Source organism: Eretmochelys imbricata, chromosome 11, assembly GCF_965152235.1.
Source record: "Eretmochelys imbricata isolate rEreImb1 chromosome 11, rEreImb1.hap1, whole genome shotgun sequence".
Lineage (NCBI taxonomy): Eukaryota > Metazoa > Chordata > Testudines > Cheloniidae > Eretmochelys > Eretmochelys imbricata.
The window spans coordinates 10074956-10097473 of record NC_135582.1 but is presented as its reverse complement, the minus strand read 5'-3'; the positions used below and the strand labels follow the sequence as shown (position 1 = coordinate 10097473).

General features: G+C 43.4%; 1 protein-coding gene across 1 annotated transcript in view; it reads right to left on the bottom strand.

Moving 5' to 3' along the window:
* The window catches only part of SLC15A2 (solute carrier family 15 member 2), a 60599-nt gene that overhangs the window by 17443 nt on the left and 20638 nt on the right, over window positions 1-22518 (bottom strand). The window contains 8 exon segments of the mRNA XM_077830100.1: window positions 1648-1729; window positions 3857-3945; window positions 5427-5459; window positions 11445-11489; window positions 11936-12025; window positions 12647-12733; window positions 16130-16212; window positions 20025-20102. Coding sequence (XP_077686226.1) covers window positions 1648-1729; window positions 3857-3945; window positions 5427-5459; window positions 11445-11489; window positions 11936-12025; window positions 12647-12733; window positions 16130-16212; window positions 20025-20102 — 587 coding nt within the window.

Here is a 22518-nt window from a genome sequence, read left to right as displayed (position 1 = left end):
GAGCTTACTTGGTAGGAACCTCACTGCCTGATCTACCATTCTTTGGAAAGGTGATCTTCACACCCACCTCCATCAAATACACCAGAGACAATGTGTAGCTGGGATACTTTTCCTGGATAGTTGGAGCCAAGCTGATTTTCACACTGTACATTTCCGAAGTGCAGAGGTTTAATTGGATTGTGTATTATCATGTTAGATAGAGAGAGAATGATAGTGATGTCCATAGGTAGGGTTTTCGAAAGCACCCAGCATCAATCTAACTCTGTTCCCATTGTAGTCAACAAGCATAATTCCCATTGACTTCAAATGGGAGCAGAATCAGGCATGCTGAGCACTGTGTCTCTATGTCTATAGGAGATATTTCTAGATTACACATACAACACCACAATATGAAAGGGCTATTTATATATGTCTTTATCTATTGATAGAGAGAGAGAAACAAACAAAAACATACATGTACTTAGATCCTTATTGGAAATAATTTGCTAGAAAGAGCTTTTCAGAAGCATCTTGCATTATTTGCACACCTAAAGCCAATCAGCACCATCTGTTTTTAACCAGCACACCCTACTTTTAGATGACTGCAAAGGCTGCTGTAATGCCTGGTTGGTTCTGATTTTTTTTGTCTGATGTTATAAATCAGGTATCTTTGATAGAGATTTGAATGGCAAAAATGCTTATGGGGTCTGTTTTCCACACAAGGGTGCAATGCCTCACCGGGAAATAACCACAAACTGGGACCAATGCTCAGACAGAACTCTCATTGATTTCAGTGACAGAGTTTTGCTTGGAAAAGGACTACAGAATGGGGAGAAGAAATGAACCCACAAAATCTCATTTCAGCGAGTGATTTGCCAATGATTTCATGAGAGCAGCAGTAAATAAAAGCCCAACTCTATGGGCCATAGCAAGTTAGGGATTACTCTGTGTCAAATATATCTTGAGGGGTTCGGTCTTTTATCAGTCTCAGTGGAAGTTTTAAAAATTAATTCCTTATTAATATTTTATAAAGGAAAAGATCAACCTATGTCTGCAAAGTACTTGCCATGCTCAGAATGCCTAGAATGCCTAGAAACAACATATAGTAGTAACATGTATGACAAACATACAGAAATTGCAAGCTATTTGAAAACACCCAGAAAATAGGACAACCTTGTCAATTACAAATGACTGTAACTAAATAAGTCTGAATATATTCAAACCCATTATTATTGAAAGAATTATCCGTGCAAACAAATCTAATCCTAATGTTTCTGAAAGGACCAAACCATCCCTACTTAAACACAGACGGGATAAAACATTAGACAGAAGATAGGAAACACTACCTATTTGGAATTAGCCACTAGTGTTAATTAGATGTTTGTAAAGCACATTGACAATAGAAAGCACTATATACTATAAACTAATACAGATGATTGGCACATCATAATGGCAAAGATTAGGAGGAGAGAGAAGCAGACAAGGTGATAAGTATTATTAAAAGTAATAGTGTGTTTCATTGTAAAGCATATGTTAATGAAGGAGATCAAGCTGTACAATAGTTACAAGGAGTATTATCCAATGGACATTAGTAAAATAGCCCAATGGAAGCTATGTATCTATGTGGATTTGTATGTATCTCCACATGTGCAACTGCTCTGTACTTACACTTGCTTTGATGTCTACAATGGCTGCAGCTGCAAATGCCAGACCTGCAAGGATCATACCTGTTGCCATTTTTCTAATAGGCCTGCAGAGTGAATGGAAGAGATTTCATTAATAAAAGCGTAATGTAAAATGTGTAATACCATCCCTCAGAGTCAAAGATATTCCAAAGGCATGTATTAAACTGTCCAAACAAGTGGCATTGTGGATGATGTGCTGTTGAAATTGACAATCTTTTAATTTCAAACTATTCTAATATATAGTACAAGTCTAGCACTGAGGCCAATTAAAATTGATATGGCATGAAAAAAGCTCTTTGCTTGCAAGTTTAATATTATCTTGTTCCGAGCTCTTCTAGTGGGAATAGATTCTGGTGTTATGTTAACTTGTAATTTTGGAAACACCACAAATGTTCTATCTTCAGGTCCTTTTGGGGAAAGACAAAACTGGTAGCAGGCTATTTAGCTGCAGACTTCAAGAACAAAAATTTAGTTCACATCATCAAAACTTCCAACTATCTGCATTATCTGTGCTGTTATTTCTCATGCAAATACATTTAGAGTCTGATTCAGACCAGGCTTACTGTACTTTGTGTAAACCAAGAGTAATTCCCCTGGAGTCACAGGAGTGATACTGTTGTGGAACCAGTTCAAGTGAGATCTGAAGTCAGGTCCAGGCTGAATATTTAAATTAGCACTAGACCAAAACAACTCTGGATGCTTAGGCTGTTCAAAATCCAAATGTAGATCCATAACCAAACAATGCAAATGGCCCCAGATCCAAATTTCCTGAATGTTGGGCTGTTGGAACTCCAGCTATGAAGCCAAATTTTCAAGTTTGAGCTTGTCTCTGTTAAGTGTAACAAAAAACACTTGGTTTCAGAGTAGCAGCCATGTTAGTCTGTATCCGCAAAAAGAAAAGGAGTACTTGTGGCGCCTTAGAGACTAACCAATTTATTTGAGCATAAGCTTTCATGAGCTACAGCTCACTTGTTCACTCTTTATGCTGTTGTAATAAATGAACACTTTTTGGCCCTGATCCTGCATTAGGTTCTAGCAATCCAGACCCCTGCAGCCCCATGGAGTCTTTTGGGGACCCTGCATAGCGCAGGGTATGTGCTAGCAGATGTGAGTGTAAGACAGGGAATTGATTTGTCAGCACCTGTGTCTTGGGGAAGGAAAGAGACTGAGTTTAAATCAGAATTATTTTTAGAGGATTCTTTTTAGATACAATATAATGCTAAGATGGAGCAGGGTCTGGAGCATGGAGCTTTCTCTGGTCCCTGCTGTGTGGCAGAGCTTTTAATCTGTATGTGAATTTAGGGCTCATGAGTGGAATGGACGAAGAACTGGTTATAATGTGGGTAGATGTCCGATCAGCTCTGCCAGCGTAAGGCCCTTTGAGGCGTGGTGGTGAAGCGCTGCTCCAGTGTGTGCTCCAGAGGGCACCATGTCTCAGGAGAGTAAAACGCTTCCTAGCTCTCTGAAGGGCTCATGGGGGAGTGTGGCCGTGACTCCACTCTGGAAGAGGGCACAGCTTCTTGTCCTCACTGCGCCTTCCAGCTCTGGTCACACAAGCAACTTGCTCTCTGAGGACCTGATCCAAGGGCCACCAAAGTCAATGGAAGACTCCTGAGAGCAAGGACTGCCCATAAGTTTCGCTCCCTTCCTCCCCAGAGGGGCCAAAGTGGGGAAAGCCTCCATCAGGCCCTAAAACAGGAGGTCAAATATTTAGAGTAGTACAAGAGGGTGCAATGAGGAGCTGTGGGATAAAATTAAGAAAGGGAGTGATGAGACTGACTGCTGGGGAAAATTCATGGTCAACAAGATCTGCTAGCGCCTGGGACACTCTGCTGAGGCTTGAGGAATCCTTGTTTCATGAGACATTTACACTGGATTAGACAAAGCCCTACTGAACGCTCAGTTGGGAACAATCCTGCACCCTTAGTAGGGAACAACCCCCTGGTGCGGAACTGGAAGAGCTGACCTAATTGCTCTTTTCCCTCTGTAACATCCAGGAACTATGTGTTAGCTTGGTGATGTTGACCAATGCAGGACAGAAGGCTAAGTTAGAAGCAAGAATAGGATGCGGAATGAATGGAAGCTTAGGTGTCTTGTCCACTTGATCTCGTATAAACATATGTTTCTGGGTGGGGGGGGGGAAGCTGCAAAGGAATGAAAATGTGGCAGAACGCACTGCCGCTAATACTTACGTGAAATTAATTCTGCACATTTTGATCAGGGGGTAAAGCCCAAAGTCAAAAACTGGGATGAAGATCAGAATCAGGAGTGGGTTCAAGACCTGCAGCACCAATGAATGGGAGAGATTAGACAATACGAAGTGATTTCCTGTAATTAAACCCATAAAGCAGAAATAATTCCATTATAGGAATGACACAAACAAACACTCAAAACCTCCCTTAAAAATATAATCGTACTTTGCCCTTCAATAACTTCTTCCATTTAAGGTTCACAGACATGAATATATTCATCCTTACAACACGCCTAGGAGGTGAATAAGTATTACGAGCCCAGTATTACTGATTGGGAAACTGAGGCACTACATTTTTAAAGTGCACAAAGAAATGCCTTAATAACAGAGATGGGAGAATTTCAACAGGTTCAGAGCTCTGATTAGGGAATCAACCCAACAACTCTGATGTTTAATCAACAATGATGCACAAATCTTGGGTCTTCATTATAGGGTTAAAAATCTCATGAGAACAGACTTTTTTTGTGTGATTTCCAACACAGACTGTTTCCAGTCTGCTCCGAAGTCTCATGGGAGCAGCTTTTCTCCTGGGACATCCGTGTGCGTGCTGCCTATAAGCAGTGGAAATACAGGGAAATGAATAATGGCTGGGGGAGCAAACATCAAGGAACGTTCAGCTTGAATTCTGAGTGAAGACTGCAGGGAAGAGATGACTTTGAATTTCTCTGAAGCAGTTCAGCCACCCCTAGAGAGCACACAAGTGCTGTAATCAACACTGATTACACTGCACAGTCCTGGAGCCTTAAAATTCCACCTTCCCTGCCTGTGTTGCTGAGCACAGCCCAGGGATCAGGAGAAAGGAGAGGTGGCTGGTGCCTCTTCTATGCAGGGGTTGGTTCCACCATCAGTGAATGTTGGAGCAGCTTGGAGGCCCACCCTCATTTGTACCCTGGCTGCAAAGACCCTGAGGAACCATTATGATGACAGAGAATAGTCAGGGAAGAGAAATGCCGTGGCTGCACTCTCCCCCAAGCCCCCAACCCCAGCTCACATTGACATGCCCTTGACACATTTCCTGCATTGGAAATTCCTGGGGTGGTGGTGGGATGAAGCTGGCTGTGCCATCTCTGCACCGGCGAGCAAATCCCTCTGAGCTCACCCATATTATGTCAGCATAACAGGGCTGCAGCATAATCATTTGGTCTTGCCTCAGAGCAGAACGCTGGACTAGGTGGCCTCTTGAGGTCCCTTCAAGCCCTATGTTCCTATGATTCTAGGAATTCCCTCTGAAGTCCCTTGTTTTCCAGGAACTCACCATTAGTCAAAAGAATTCACCTAGTACGGTAGGAAATCCCCTAAGCACTAGGGGGAGTTTTAAGGCCAGAGGACTCAGTTTCACCAAATACATAGCAAAATTAAGGCATTGATCCTGCACCATTAAAGTCAGTAGGAATTTTGCCATTGTCTTTAATGAGAGCAGGACTGGTCTGTGAGTATAAATGAATGAAATATCAGTAAGAAAGTCAGCATATTTACAAGGATTGTGCACTTTGCCCTATGGGTTCTTTTACCTGCATTTGGTCTGGCTGAAAGACTAATCCTCCCTGAAATATACAGACATTCAAACTGATTAGTAAACACAACATAATACCATGTCTATTGATAGCAACTAAGCAAACAGCCCACAATACAGACCTTGGTAGCTGAACTGTCTTCTCAGGTGCTTTACCTTTGCTTGAGTGGTGGATTCTGTGTTCTCCCTGACATTTCTCTTCTAAGGATGTGGTGTTTGAACTGAGTCCTTTGCAGAAAGGACATAAAGCCTGGGATAGAGGACAATTGGGGGAGATCTGATCCCTAGAAATGTTTTGATAACACTAGAAGCTACTGCCCCAGATTTGAACAGCCTAAACTTGGTAGGGAAGGAAGAATCGGTATTTTGGAATCCAGATTGGGATCCAAATGTTGAGCTTCCCCTCTACATCCATAATGGGATGAGCCAAAACTCTGCAACATAATGCTCCCAAACTCTGGGCAGCTTCAAAATATGATTGTGGGGTTGTTTTACTTAAGCCCATTTCTGGACAATGCCTGCCAGGTGATCTTCAGTGGGATTCTGCCTGTTCCTAGAGAAGGGCAACAAAGGTGTGACAAGATTATGACTATCAACAGATGGCTCAGGCAGTGGTGCTATAAGGAGGGCTTTGGGATGTACGGCCACTGAGAGGCATTCATGGACAGAGGACCGTTCTCTCGGGATGGACTTCATCTGAGTAGGGAAGGAAATAGACTTCTAGAATGGAGGCTGGCACAACTGATTAAGAGAGCTTTAAACTAGGAATTTGGGGGAGATGTTTGGGAGATGTCCAGGTAATCTCCAAGCTGGATTTTAGCATTGAGAGGGAAGAAAACAAAGTAAGAAAAGATACAACCGTGGGTGGGAGAATGGACATAAGGAGGAAGGGCAATGTGGATACCAGTCTAATAGGTCATACTGGCTGTAGAATGTCCATGCCTAATTGGGTAAAGAATGTGAGCGAGGCCAAACAGCAAAAATTAAGATGTTTATACACCAATGCAAGGAGCCTAGGTAACAAAATGGAGGAACTAGAGCTACTTGTGCAGAAAGTGAAACCAGATATTATAGAGATAACAGAAACATGGTGGAATAGTAGTCTTGACTGGACGACAGATATTGAAGGGTATGTGCTGTTTAGGAAAGACAGAAATAAAGGTAAAGGTGGTGGAGTAGCATTGTATATCAAGGATGAGGTAGAATGTAAAGAAGAAGCAATGGAATGGATAAGACAGAGTCCGTCTTGGCAAAAATCACATTGGGGAAGAAAACTACGAGAGCCTCCCCTGTGATAGTACTCAGGGTGTGCTATAGACTGCCGGGATCTAATTTCGATATGGATAGAGCCTTCTTTAATGTTTTTAATGAAGTAAATACTAATGGAAATTGCATGATCATGGGAGACTTTAACTTCCCAGATATACACTGGAGGACGAGTGCTAGTAATAATAATAGGGCTCAGATTTTCCTAGATGCGATAGCTGATGGATTCCTTCATCAAGTAGTTGCCGAATTGACTAGAGGGGATGCCATTTTAGATTTGGTTTTGGTGAGTAGTGAGGGCTTCATAGAAGAAATGGTTGTAGGGGACAACCTTGGTTCAAGTGATCATGAGCTAATTCAGTTCAAATTGAACGGAAGGACAAAAAAATAAATCTGTGACTAGGGTTTTTCATTTCAAAAGGGCTGACTTTCAAAAATTAAGGAAATTAGTTAGAGAAGTGGATTGGACTGAAGAACTTGTGGATCTAAAGGCAGAGGAGGCCTGGGATTACTTCAAGTCAAAGCTGCAGAAGCTATCGGAAGCCTGCATCCCAAGAAAGGGGAAAAAATTCATAGGCAGGAGTTGTAGAGCAAGCTGGATGAGCAAGCATCTCAGAGAGGTGATTAAGAAAAAGAAAAAGCATACAGGGAGTGGAAGATGGGAGGGATCAGCAAGGAAAGCTACCTTATTGAGATCAGAACATGTGGAGATAAAGTGAGACAGGCTAAAAGTCAAGTAGAGTTGGACCTTGAAAAGGGAATTCAAACCAACAGTAAAAGGTTCTATAGCCATATAAATAAGAAGAAAAGAAAGAAAGAAAGAAGTGGGACCGCTGAACACTGAGGATGGAGTGGAGGTTAAGGATAATCTAGGCATGGCCCAATATCTAAACAAATACTTTGCCTCAGTCTTTAATAAAGCTAATGAGGATCTTAGGGATAATGGTAGCATGACAAATGAGAATGAGGATATGGAGGTAGATATTACCATATCTGAGGTAGAAGCAAAACTTGAACAGCTTAATGGGACTAAATCGGGGGGCCCCAGATAATCTTCATCCAAGAATATTAAAGGAATTGGCACATGAAATCGCAAGCCCATTAGTAAGAATTTTTAATGAATCTGTAAACTCAGGGGTTGTACCATATGACTGGAGAATTGCTAACATAATTCCTATTTTTAAGAAAAGAAAAAAAAGTGATCCGGGTAACTACAGGCCTGTTAGTTTGACATCTGTAGTATGCAAGGTCTTGGAAAAAATTTTGAAGAAGAAAGTAGTTAAGGACATTGAAGTCAATGGTAAATGGGACAAAATACAACATGGTTTTACAAAAGGTAGATCATGCCAAACCAACCTGATCTCCTTCTTTGAGAAAGTAACAGATTTTTTAGACAAAGGAAATGCAGTGGATCTAATTTACCTAGATTTCGGTAAGGCTTTTGATACGGTGCCACATGGGGAATTATTAGTTAAATTGGAAAAGATGGGGATCAATATGAAAATTGAAAGGTGGATAAGGAATTGGTTAAAAGGGAAACTACAGCAGGTCATACTGAAAGGTGAACTGTCAGACTGGAGGGAGGTTACCAGTGGAGTTCCTCAGGGATCGGTTTTGGGACCAATCTTATTTAATTTTTTTATTACTGACCTCCGCACAAAAAGTGGGAGTGTGCTAATAAAGTTTGCGGATGATACAAAGCTGGGAGGTATTGCCAATTTAGAGAAGAACCGGGATATCATACAGGAGGATCTGGATGACCTTGTAAACTGGAGTAATAGTAATAGGATGAAATTTAATAGTGAGAAGCGTAAGGTCATGCATTTAGGGATTAATAACAAGAATTCTAGTTATAAGCTGGGGATGCATCAATTGGAAGTAACGGAGAAGGAGAAGGACCTTGGAGTATTGGTTGACCACAGGATGACTATGAGCCGCCAATGTGATACGGCCATGAGAAAAGCTAATGCGGTCTTGGGATGCATCAGGTGAGTTATTTCCAGTAGAGATAAGGAGGTATTATACAAGGCACTGGTGAGACCTCATGTGGAATATTGTGTGCAGTTCTGGTCTCCCATGTTTAAGAAGAATGAATTCAAACTTGAATAGGTACAGAGAAGGGCTACTAGGATGATCCGAGGAATGGAAAACCTGTCTTATGAAAGGAGACTCAAGGAGCTTGGCTTGTTTAGCCTAACCAAAAGAAGGTTGAGGGGAGATATGATTGTTCTCTATAAATATAGCAGAGGGATAAATACCAGAGAGGGAGAGGAATTATTTAAGCTCAGTACCAATGTGGACACAAGAACAAATGGATATAAACTGGCCATCCAGAAGTTTAGACTTGAAATTAGATGAAGGTTTCTAACCATCAGAGGAGTGAAGTTGTGGAATAGCCTTCCAAGGGAAGCAGTGGGGGCAAAAGACCTATCTGGCTTCAAGATTAAACTCGATAAGTTTATAGAGGAGATGGTATGATGGGATAACATGATTTTGGCAATTAATTGATCTCTAACTATTCATGGTAAATAGACTCAATGGCCTGTGATGGGATCTTAGATGGGGTGGGATCTGAGTTACTACAGAGAATTCTTTCCTGGGTATCTGGCTGGTGAATCTTGCCCACATGCTCAGGGTTTCAGCTGATTGCCATATTTGCGGTCAGGAAGGAATTTTCCTCCAGGGAAGATTGGCAGAGGCCCTGGGGGTTTTTCGCCTTCCTCTGTAGCATGGGGCATGGGTCACTTGCTGGAGGATTCTCTGCACCTTGAAGACTTTAAACCATGATTTGAGGACTTCAGTAGCTCAGACATAGGTGAGAGGTTTCTTGCAGGAGTGGGTGGGTGAGATTCTGTGGCCTGCATTGTGCAGGAGTTCAGACTAGATGATCATAATGGTCCCTTCTGACCTTAATATCTATGAGAACTCAGCATGGTGCTCTGTCCCCCTCTCCTGGTGGTAGAACCCTAGTTCCAAAAGCATGGGCCTCTGACTCTGTTAGCCGAGGCTGTATCAGGCTCAACCACCTGGCTATGAGGCCAGATTAAGAGACGAAACCCCCCTAGGGAGAACAAAAGTAAAATCTCCATGAAAGAACACAGTGTGCGTTTGTCTCCTCTCTGAGAGTCTGCACTGTGCTGAGTGCAAAATGGCTGCCTGTCTCCGCAGACTGCAGAATCCTGGAGAGTTAAAATTGTAGCGCACCAACAGTTTCAAAGCTAAATATGCCGTGGCAGGGAAATACCCACCCCTCCTCCCATCAGGTTGTGTACTGAGTGCTAATCTGGCATTAGTAAATAAGAGTCTACATATTTCAGCTCACACAGGAATAGATCTGACTTTCCTTTCTCCTGTTAATGCTCACTCCTTACTGAAGGAGAACGCTTGACTGAGAAAGCAAGGGTGATTTTACAAAGAGAGGTTTCAGAGTAACAGCCGTGTTAGTCTCTATTCGCAAAAAGAAAAGGAGGACTTGTGGCACCTTAGAGACTAAGGAATTTATTTGAGCATAAGCTTTCGTGAGCTACAGCTCACTTCATCGGAAGTGTAGCTCACGAAAGCTTATGCTCAAATAAATTGGTTAGTCTCTAAGGTGCCACAAGTCCTCCTTTTCTTTTTACAAAGAGAAATGCCAGGAGGCCTTAAAGAGACAGTTTTCCCTTGATGTGCACAGAGGAAGTGGGACAAGTTGATATATGAGCCAAAAATCCAAAGGAACTGTTGGGACAAAAAGCCCAGAACCGTTTTGTTTTCCGCCAGAGAGTGTTTAGTAAATGAGTTCTGTTGATTCTTAGATGTTTCATTAATGTATCACTAAACACATGCTCCCAGAAACACAGACTACAGTGTTTCTAGCTATCAGTCACAAGGGCTGTGTGAACTTTCATTGACTTTCCTTTCAGGGAGGGAGGTATAAAACACACGGAGTTGCAATCTTTTCATTCCTCGCTTGGATTAATTACCCTAACAAGTGACAAATGCCATGGGCCCAATCTTCAAATGTGAGTGATATAGCAGGGCTCACACTTTGGAGATTAAATCCGAATTTACACAAAGAAAGTGGCCATTTACATGCCTAAATACTGATCTGAGTGTCCACATTTAAGATCTGGATGGCCTATTAAGACACACATGCAGTGCTTAATTTGTCTCAGGGCTTGCTGGGGTTGAGTCCCGGCACCTCTTGGTTTAGCAGTTCATAGCTCCGGCCCATCTGAGATTGCTGCATCAGTTATGAAAGTAAAAAAATTGTTTGAGCTTTGACACCTAATTGCTTGATCCCTGGCACCTCTTTCATTACAAATTAAGCACTGCATACACATCTGTAAATGAGGCCTTGTGTGAAAAAATCCTTACCCAGCCAGTTTACACGCATTCATACTTGACTGCATGCTGTTCTATTTGCAATTTACATCTTCAAAGGATTTTATGGATATTATCTAATTGATTCTCACAACATCCCCATATTTTACACCTGCGGGAGAGAAGTTAAGTGACTTGCTCAAGGTCACAGAAGTAGAACTCAGGTAGTCCTAGCTCACAGGGCTGGGCCTAGTTCCCTAGACCTCACTTCTTTCCATAATGTTTCATGATCATTATGAATTCTGGTATGTACATCTACAACATTTTTTTCTAATCCATAAACTCTTACAAGGTTGTAAAGCAGCAGGTTTAACTATTGTGAACAATTAATTTCAAAAAGCCAGGGTTACTACTAGTTTTATAATCCCTAATAATCTTAAGTACTTACAAAGTCTGCATTCATTCTGCTAGCTTGCAGAGTCCATCTAGATCCCTAAAGACAAAACAGACCATTGTAAATACCCTGGTGTGCTCAGAGGGATGGGAGAATAAGGGAACAGAGGAGAAGTGAGTGCTGGAAGGGCTTTCTTCTCTTCCTCTTCCTTCACTCATTCTCCCAGTATCTCTTCTGCTTGTTTCTCCCACCTCTGCTTCCCTTTTCTCTCAGCCCTCTTTTTCTACTATTTATAGGCATGGCACCTTCTTTTCAACCACCTCTGGCTCCCACCCCATCCTAGAAACCAAGGAGGAGACTGAAGGCCAGATGACCATGAATGGCAGGTGCTGCCTCATCAAGGCAAGCAGATATCTAGTGTTGAGATGAGACCTCTGATGCCCTCAATGCACTGTGATGTCCATGGAGTTACCCCAGATTGACATTGACATAACCAAGATCAGAACCTGGCTCAATAACCATGTCTGTAATTTGTTATACTTTACCTGTTGATCAAAGAGGGCCCAGAACATTGGCAGTGGGATAAACAGGAAGAGAACTCGTGTCACCATTTTAATCTCATTGATCTGTTGCTTCTATTAAGAGAAACAAGCAGAAAGATAAAATGGGGGGTGGAACAACAATTTCAGTCCCCATGTGTGAGGGTCCCTAATTAACTCCAAGGAATGGTGTGTCAAATATTTATCATACTTATACATGCTACTCCCACTATTTGCATTACAGAGAGCCTAGAGACTCCAGTCAGAATCAAAGTCCCATTGTACTTACACAGAGGTAGACATGGTCCAGGTCCTAAGGAGTTTAGAGTTTAGGAAGGCAAGTAATAAAGAGAGGCTGGGGGGAGAGACAATCAAATATATACAGTATTTATATACATAGGCCCTATGAGATACTCATGTACTGGAGATGCTGTGTAGTGCTCAGTGCAGCATGGCTTTTTAGTGTTGCATTTGTTTTACATCTTGAAGTTCACTAATGTTAATTAATTTCAGTGTAAGGGGAAATTTCAGTGTTAATTTCAGTGTACGGGGAAATTCATCTGCACTGGTGATTGCTCAAAGGCTCAGACACACAGCTTGACACAAGGTGTCCCTTTAAGGTTACCCTATTACAGCCCAAGAACCCAAGGCACCACACAGCCCATGCCAGATCACAGAACCAGACACTCGGTCACTTACATGTAAGTCATCACTTACTGAGTATTTTTCTGATGCCCAATCTAACCAGTGTTCCCTCTTCGGAACCTGTTTGTAGAAATTTTTCAGCCGGTTTCTAATAGCAAACTAGAGGAAAGAACAAATGAATAACAGGGGTAACTTAAGTGTATTTCAACCAGTTAGACCATCTCCCTTATCCCATCTTTCATCCCCCCAATCCACGTAGAATTCCCAGATCAAAACTCCCCTCATCATTCTCAAACCTCCATAGTATGGTCTACGCAGCCACAGAAACGATGCAACCTTGGAGTCCTTGTGGCACCTTAGAGATTAACAAAAGTATTTAGGGTGTTGATCACGTAGTTCTGCAGTTTCTTTGAGATCGTGTGGCACAATCTCTCACCATAGTCTGTGTGGTATGTTGATTGGAATGGATATTTTACCTTCAGTAAAAAACCTTAGTCTCTAAGGTGCCACAAGGACTCCTCGTTGTTTTTGCTTATACAGACTAACACGGCTACCACTCGGAAACCTATGCAAACTTGTTTTCTTTGTTCTGTGCCTCTATGTCCCTAGGAGTCTTCTGACTGCAGGGGCAGCTGCCTTTTTGCCAGGCAAAGTCGATGCTGCATGTTATACAGGAGACACACACAATGTGCTCTCTCTCCCATGGAGACTTTTCTTGCTTTGCAGTTTTTCTAAATCAAACTGATATGGTTGTCCTTTGCATGTGGAAACATAACACATGAAGTCACTCTATTTTGCTGACCTCAAAATATCTACCTGCATCTTCCTGCACCCCCTCCCTTCAAATGCTCGCTCCATCACCAGATCTGCCCTTCCCCTCAGTATTATACATTTGGGTATTATCCCTCTTCATGCCCTGCTCCCATCCATTGGCTCTCCCACCAAACGAACCTCTGAATCCCTTCCTCGTTTTAATTATCCCTGTATTTTTCCCCCTGATCTCTTTACTTTGGGACCAGTACTGGGAGTCTCTGGCATCTCCTGAGGGATGCTCACAACTGAAGTCAGTGGGAATTGAGGGGTTGCAGGATAGGCTCTTTGTGAGTGATTCTCTCAGGGAAGCCTCTTTTGATGCTGCTCTGATTAATTGGGTCAGCTACATTCTATTCTTATCTCTCAAAGGCAAAGGTGACACCAGTCACCAAAAACATTTCCTACTTGTTTTAAAACCAGTCACAGGAAAAACCTTCTTATTTGAAATTCACTAAACATCACTTCATTTAGTTTTCTTTTCTAAAAAGCACAGTTTGAATTGACCATTGGCCGGAAGGAATAAATGCCTCATTATTTACAGCAACTTCACAGCCAGAGGCTATGTCTACACTACAGACCTTAGAGTGGCACAGATGTACCAGTGCAGCTGTGCTGCTGTAAGGTCTCCTGCATAGCCGCTCTGTGTCGATGGGAGAGAGATCTCCTGTCCGAATAACTAAACCACCCCCCAGTGAGCGGCGCAAGAGTGTCTCCCACTGACAGCACTGTCCACACCGGTGCTTCTGTGGGTGTAACTTATGTCAGGCAGAGGTGTGTTTTTTTTCACACCCCTGACCAACAAAAGTTTTACTGACAAAAGTGCTAGTGTAGACACAGCCAGAATTTTCATTCCTCTGTTTTTCTGCAGGCCTGTTTGTAGATTAATGCTGTTGTTCCTTTCTCGAGCAGTAGCTGATTTCAGGGCCTTGCAGCTTGGTTTCCCATCGGAGGACAAGTCGGTATTTTCTACGTGTGATTTGTTTATTTACACTGTATACAGCAGTCCTTGACAAACCAATGGCCCGTTCCCAGGAATCAACTCTGGCTCAAGGATTGACTCCAGTTAGAGACATTAAGGCAGACGGAAAATGCTTGCTGTTTGTAATGTTACGAATTATACCTGATAGGTCACGCACACAACTGCTGCGAATTATACCTGATAGGTCACGCACACAACTGCTGCAAATTATACCTGATAGGTCACGCACACAACTGCTGCGAATTATACCTGATAGGTCACGCACACAACTGCTGCGAATTATACCTGATAGGTCACGCACACAACTGCTGCGAATTATACCTGATAGGTCACGCACACAACTGCTGCGAATTATACCTGATAGGTCACGCACACAACTGCTGCGAATTATACCTGATAGGTCACACACAAAACTGCTGCGAATTATACCTGATAGGTCACGCACAAAACTGCTGCGAATTATACCTGATAGGTCACACACAAAACTGCTGCGAATTATACCTGATAGGTCACACACAAAACTGCTGCGAATTATACCTGATAGGTCACACACAAAACTGCTGCGAATTATACCTGATAGGACACGCACAAAACTGCTGCGAATTATACCTGATAGGACACGCACAAAACTGCTGCGAATTATACCTGATAGGTCACGCACACAACTGCTGCGAATTATACCTGATAGGACATGCACAGTTTGAATCTAGGCTGAGACACATGAACAAAGTCCACAACTGCAGAGTTCCCAAAAAACACTAAGTTTATTACGCTCGAGCGTGGTGCTCCCTGCTAGCCAGGAGGGGACCCCGAATACAGATTATACAAAGGTTATATACCTCTTAGCAAAGCATGTTGCCCTCGTGCATCGGAAACCTTAGCCAATAAACAAACCCTTTTCTTATCTACCACCCATCCCTGCTTGGTGCATCAGTAACTTTTATTACCAGGATGGGAGGACTCACATCAAAGGCCAGGAGATAGGGAGTCAGGGACAGACAAAGAACAGATACCGGGAGTCAAGGCAGGCTGGAGACAAGGGGGAGGATTTTCACAGGAATGCAGTATCTAAGGAACACTCCTCCTGGTGCATGATGTGCTTGCTTTTAGGCAATGGTGGGCCCCAAACCAAAATGGAGTCACATGTGCTAACTTTTCCTTAACAGTAACAGCTCCCGCAGATAGAAACTATATGGCAAAACTAACAATACAGCATTTCTTCAAAGACTGTACACTGCTTGCATTCCAGGAAAAAGAACTAGTAAAATGGTGTGTTATCGTGCACTGGTGACTGCTACCATAACAAAACCAAGCTGAGCTTGGTGGGGGAATATGTGTACTACTGCTCTCTGCTGAACTAATCAGCTTTAGAAAAAAGTTACAGAACATCAAAAAGAAAAATGAACCTGTGATTCGACAACTCTATGACTTTTCAGAGTTTCCTCTCAGAGAGCGTAAGGGTCAGATTCTACCATCCTTACTTTGCAAGTCACCCCACTGACCTCAGGGGAATGTCTTGTCGAGTAAGGCATCATTCAGCATGAGGAAGGGTGTCAAAAATCTATCCCCAAATGAGTTCCCCTTCCTCACATCTCATCAGTGGCACCACCGAGAGCAGAACCCAGGAGTTCCTGGCTCCCAGATATCTCCAGATTACATTATTATAGTAAAAAGGTACAACACTTACCCCAATGAAAATGTGCTTTTACAATGCTACAACCTGTGAACTGTGCATAAAAATGATGGGACAGAAACAAGCTCACCTCAATGCACTGGCAAACTTCGAGTAAGACGTTCCCTCGTGGTGGAGTTTTTTTGTACATTCCACTTCCAGAAATAAACACAACTGTAAAACATTAGAATCCAAATCGGGAATTCTTCCCAGTGCCACATGGCTGTGAGCCTCCTCCTGCGCAGAGAACTCCCAGTGACTTCAATGGGAGTTGCACTCGCAGCAGGATTGGACCCAGGGTATATATAGCATAAAACAAACACATAAGCATCCATGCACCTCCCCTCACCCAGACTGTGAATATAACGTGTCATTTAGATGTATTCAGTGGCACACACCGTATATAGGGAGATTTTCAAGGGCTCACAGGGCAGTTTGGCACCCAATCCCCCTTGGAGATCAATGGGGCACCAAACTCCTATGAAAAGAACGCCTTTGAAAAGAACCCCCACTTTACATGGTCTGAGGCAAAATTATAAACAGCCATGAACTAGGCAGGCCATTCATCCAGTTTTAAACTGGACAGTCCTCTCTTTGGTTGGTTTGTTGCCCGTCCAGTAAGGAGATAAAACTGGATGCAGTTTTGTCCAGTATCAAATGGGTGGACACCACTGTGAAGAGCATACTGCTCCGCGACCACCAGCGTGTGCATGAGAGGTCACACTGTCAGGAGTGGAGAAGCCTGCTCTTCAAAATGGCACCCACATGGTGCATACACAGCCCATGCCACTCCTGGAAGTTCCGGAATGTCTGGTATTCTGGGAATGGAGGAGTGGCCACTCTACCCTAAACCTGGGGGTTGCAATCTGAAATTCGATCCAGATCTAAATGTTGCATTTGGCCCTTATCTGCAAAACAGGCTGGGCCAAAAAAAAAACCACCCCAGTTATGAACACCTAGAACTCTGGCGAGTGGAATCCAGATGTAAAACTGCATCCAAATTTTGCATCTCAAGTCCATTTCTAGCATGATCAGTCAATCCAAGTTGTTTTTTCATCGATTCCAAGGCCGAAAGAGAACACTGTGATCATCTAGTCTGGCCTCCTAGATAACACAGGCCATTGAACATCCCCCAAACAATTCCAAGAGCATATCTTTTCAAAAAAATCCAATCTGGATTTAAAAATTGTCGGTGATGCAGAATCCACCGCAACCTCTGGTAAAATTGTTCAGTGGTGCCCACTGGAGTTCACAGAGATCAGCTATGAGTATGATGGGATGGACAATTTGAAAGACCTTTCCCTGCCAAATCCTTCTTCCCAAGCACCAGATATATGCACAGCAGAGCAGGCTTCCTAAAGTGTTTGTCTGAGATGGGGATATTCAGGATGAAGTATCTCAAATACCAAGGTTACCTTAATTACATGCATTGGCAAAATGCTGACAATTTTAATGGTGAGCTGGATCTCCCTTTTACAGATGTGTAAAATGAAGCACAGAAATGGCTAAAAGCCTAAAAGACTTGTGCAGAGTCACAGATTCTGAAACGCATGGAGTCTTGATTTCTAATCCCCTGCTCTAGCCACTAAACAACACATGTAATGCAGCTTGTCAGGGGGTTAAGCTAGATGACCCTTGTGGTCCCTTCTCACCCTATGGTTCTATGATTTCCAGCTTTCCCTTGTAAGGAGTGTATATTCAGTGTCCTAACATGTTGCGGCAGGACCCTGGACCCCATTTATTTTGACATTTTGTCAGCATGCTGTGAATGCTGTAGTAGAACCACAGCAGAAAATAGATTTATAGTCAATTTGTGCCATGATACTGTACAATTTTTGCAAGTCAGTTTTCCCCAGGTACTGATACCCTGCTAGAAATACTTGGCATATACTTGTGTAGGAAACATCCAGTACTGTCTTAACCTGATAGGAACAAACCATGTGGGAAAATGGGAGGCTTCTCAGAGTGAGTGACCATGCACTCTTTGAAATCAATTGCTGTAACATTCATCGTTGGCTTATTATCCTTTTCTAGTGTCCTGTTCTGTTCTGTTTGCTGGAGGCTGTCCAGAAAGATGCCACGTCCATTATCTCTGGAAGAGCGAATTTCCAGGTCACTGATGTTACGGCTAAGCCAATATTTTTTGAAAACTGCATGACCCCTTGGACTGTTAATTAAACTAACAATCTGAAAGAGAACTCACACAATGCAGCGATGAAAATTCTTGAGTGCAGCATAATAAGGGGGATGAATGGGTCTTGTTCTCAATAGTAGTTAACAATTTTAATAGTGAAACAAACAAGTCGGTGTTTCTGTTGGTCACTGAGAAATGGCAACAGAAACGCAGCCAGTATTTGCTATTTTATAAGGCCTATAAGAGGAATATGTAGACAATATGATAGTGGGGAGAAAGTGTGAGATTTGGGAAGCTGTGTAATTACAGCTAGTGCCTGAGACTGAGGAATAGGAATGTACAGTATTATTACTGTAACATAATAGGCTAGAACAGTAATTGCGTGGGCAATTACAGCCAACCAAAGCAAGACAGCTCAGAATTACGGCAGTTTATCTAGTCTCGGTTAAATCCCCTGTGGGTATAAAGTTGAGATGCCCTGAGCTGCAAACTGTGTGAGTTTGAGGTAGAAGCACTGTGATAAGCTTCCATCCCACACACTGGGGAGCCTACTGTGACAGATATGGTAATTTCCTGAAATATGTTTGGACTATCTTACTGTACGAAGTGTACGTATCATTGTGGGCCAGGGACTGTATGTCGTTCCCTGTGGGAGGGTGACTGCAGCCCTTCCAGGAACTAAGAACAGTGTGTGTGGTGGGGGGTTGGCAAATTCACTCAGGTTGTAACATCCCCAAAGACCTACCACCCTGGAGAGGCTCGCATCTACTGGTTCAGACTGGATTCTCCAGAGTCCAGACAAAGAAAGGATCTTTGGATAAACAGCCTGAGTTTAAACTAACTCAGAGCTTTGTTTCTGATCCAGCAGACAGACAAGACCTTCTGTCCAAGGGGGCCCCCAATCTTTCTTGGGAAGGGTTGGAAGAACTTTGGCCTACAGAGACCCCATAAGACTGATGGGGTGACCTCTGGTAAGCATCTAGGAACTTTTTTTAGATCTATGTTTTCGCTGAAATGCTTTCACCTCAAGAATAAATGTGCTTGCTTAGAAAGAGCTAAGTGCTAATTTATAACAGCTGGCAATTCCACTGTTCATAGACTTCAGAAAGAAAGAAAAGTACAGACACCACCTAAATAGTATAGACTGTTTAGGCAGCCTGGCTTGCTGGAGATATCTCAGTGTAGGCAGGGAACTGTGCAACCTGGAAAAACCCCAGGTCAGGAGGGAGAGAGACACAGGTCTCCACCCAAGACTGGTGACAGCTGAGGAGTCAGCAGCCTAGAGTGAGTGCCCTTGGTGGACCACGAGGGGGAAATCCAGATGCAATTGCCCTGAACTGAGAGACCTAGGACTGCAAATTGTGCAGGCCCCAGAGACCAAACTTGCTCAAGGACAATGTTGCAAACCACCGCACTGGGACATTTGCTTTGCAGCCTCTCGAAGCAGAATCATGTGAGGCCATCATATTTTCAGACACACCTCACAGCATCAGCAGCCAACTGTCACAACATGGCACATGCTGCAGAAAGGCCATGATGTGACAGCCGCTGATATATTTCAGGATGTTTTCCACTGTTGTTCTGAACTGCTGTCTTATAGGACATAGCCAGGCCCCTCCTGTGAAAGTGACAACAGGTGGCAAGGCAACCCCTTGCATAGGGGGATCAGAGGAACAGAAGGAGATGTGGATTGTCCTGCCAGTGGGGTTCTGTGCGGGGGCTTCGACACTTCATTTGTTCTCTGTGGAGGGGGCGGGGGGGGAGAGAAGGTGTACTGGGCAGTGAGAGTGGACAGCAACACTCTAAACACCCTGAATGCAACATTCTAAGCATTGTGATTGTTTCCACTTACCCAGGGCTATAACCATGAGTGCTGCTGGGACACCGAAAGCCAAGGCATAGCAATCTCCTCCAAAGCATTTCACATCCCCTAAAAGATAACGTCATAAAAGCATCTCATTTCACCATGTTTAAATTCAACCATGCTCCCCACCCTGATGCCTCCACTGCGACCTCTGCTGAAGCAGTCGCCTCTCTCAGCTCTCCACCTCTGCCGCAGGTTTTGACATTGGGCACCGAACCCACATAAAACAAGTGCCCTGGGGCTCCACTGATGGTGGCAGTTTGGAAGCAGGGCTGGAACCGCAACCTCTTCCAACTACAGCAACGGTGAAAGGGGCCAGTCCTCACCACGGTATGGTGATGAGCAGTAACAGATGCTGCATGGGGCAGAGAGTGCTACCACTTAAAGGAGTGAGTAGCAGCAGGCTAAGGGGAAGCAGGGGAGGGCCCCTTGAGTGGGTAAAAAAAGTTCTACGTACAAGAAACTGATCATTTTTAAAAAGAAAAGGAGGACTTGTGGCACCTTAGAGGCTAACCAATTTATCTGAGTGTAAGCTTTCATGAACTACAGCTCACTTCATCGGATGAATGCAGTGGGAAATACAGTGAGGAGGTTTTATATACACAGAGAACATGAAACAATGGGTGTTACACACTGTAACAAGAGTGATCAGGAGAGGTGAGCTATTACCAGCAGGAGAGCGGGGTGGGGGTTGGGGAGGACCTTTTGTAGTGATAATCAAGGTGGGCCATTTCCAGCAGTTTACAAGAACAATAGGAAGGGAAATAAACAAGGGTGAAGTAAGCTGTAGCTCACGAAAGCTCATGCTCAAATAAATTGGTTAGTCTCTAAGGTGCCACAAGTACTCCTTTTCTTTAAGGGGAAATAGTTTTACTTTGTGTAATGACACATCCATTCCCAGTCTTTATTCAAGCCTTAGTTAATTGTATCCAGTTTGCAAATTAATTCCAATTCAGCAGTCTCTCCGTATTTTAATGGGCCTGGGTAATCAGTACAGTGGTTCTCCACCATTTGGAGGCATCTTATCTCACTTCCATCACTGTAATCAGGAGTAGCTAGTGTGAAGCCATTGGTACACCAGGCTAAGTGAGATCACAGAATCAGACCCTAAGATTTCAGCTGTATGAACCAAGGCCCTCTGTATCCTATTGACTTGTGTCCCCCCTGGCCCCCAGGGAAATAGCCTGCTCCAAACCCCAGTCCTGTGATAACTCATAATGAAAGTAGCATTGTGAGAATGGGGATTGGAGCAGTTCAAGCTACAGTACAGTGTGGGAACATAGCACAGGGTTGTACCATGACCCAGCACAGCTCCATTCCTGTGGGTGCCTGGAGAGCCAGTCCCAAACAGAAATCCAGTAATATGGTCTGCATTCCAGTGGTTAGAAACTACTGCTATTCATACACTCAGTAGTAGTAAATAAATGTGGTTTAAAAACCCACATAGCTAAAGCAAAACAGGAAACCGTCTAGCGAAACCTCCAGTCATTACTTTGTATTATTCATATGCAAAGACACGGTCAGTTTCAGAGTACTGTGTGTCTATCATTTATCTGGCCACTTTCCAAAGAATTAGCTGAAATCCAATAAACCAAACAGTGACACTTTAACATGTACATTTAACTTCTGACATACAGCATGGGCAGAAACGGTTGGATTTTGCCATGTTTCACATGGAGCTGCCAAGTTTCAAAGGAATTGCTTCTCTCTCTCTCCTCCAGGAATTGCAGAAAATAATTTTAAAACCTAAACCTCCCTTTCTACTCTCACCCTCCAGTTTGGTGTGGTTATTGGTTTGATGTTCCACTGCACTGACATAGAGTAAAAGTTTTAAGGGAACTGGATTTTCATCCACCCACAGAACAAATTTAGCAACAGCCTCTTAGCACCAAAATGTTAACACAGGTGTGTGTGTGAGAGAGAGAGAGATGTAGTTTGTCTTTTGCTGTGTGCTTTGGCACAAATACAGTGGACACACACACCTCTAGCTCCAGGAAACAAGCAGGATATTAAAATAATCACTCAGAAGAAAACCTTCTGGAAGATGTCAGAGAAAAAAACGCTGTTGAATGTGCCAGGTACCTCAGTTTACGGGGCACTGCCCTCTTCTCTGTATGTTTGGATATTTATAGGTAGGGCCCTACCAAATTCACAGTCCATTTTGGCCAATTTCATAGTCATAGGATTTTAAAAATCGTAAATCTCATGGTTTCAGCTATTTACATCTGAAATTTCACAGTGTTGTCATTGTAGGGGTTCTGACCCAAAAGTCACTGGGGGGGGGGGTGTCTCAGGATTATTGGGGTGGGGGGGGGTTGCTTCTGCACTGCTGCTGGTGGCAGCGCTGCCTTCAGAGCTGGGCCCCTGGCCAACAGCCGCCGCTGTCCGGATGCCTCGCTCTGTAGGCAGCACAGAAGTAAAGGGGGCAATACCGCACCCCCCTGAAATAACCTTGTGACCCCCTGCAACTCCCTTTTAGGTC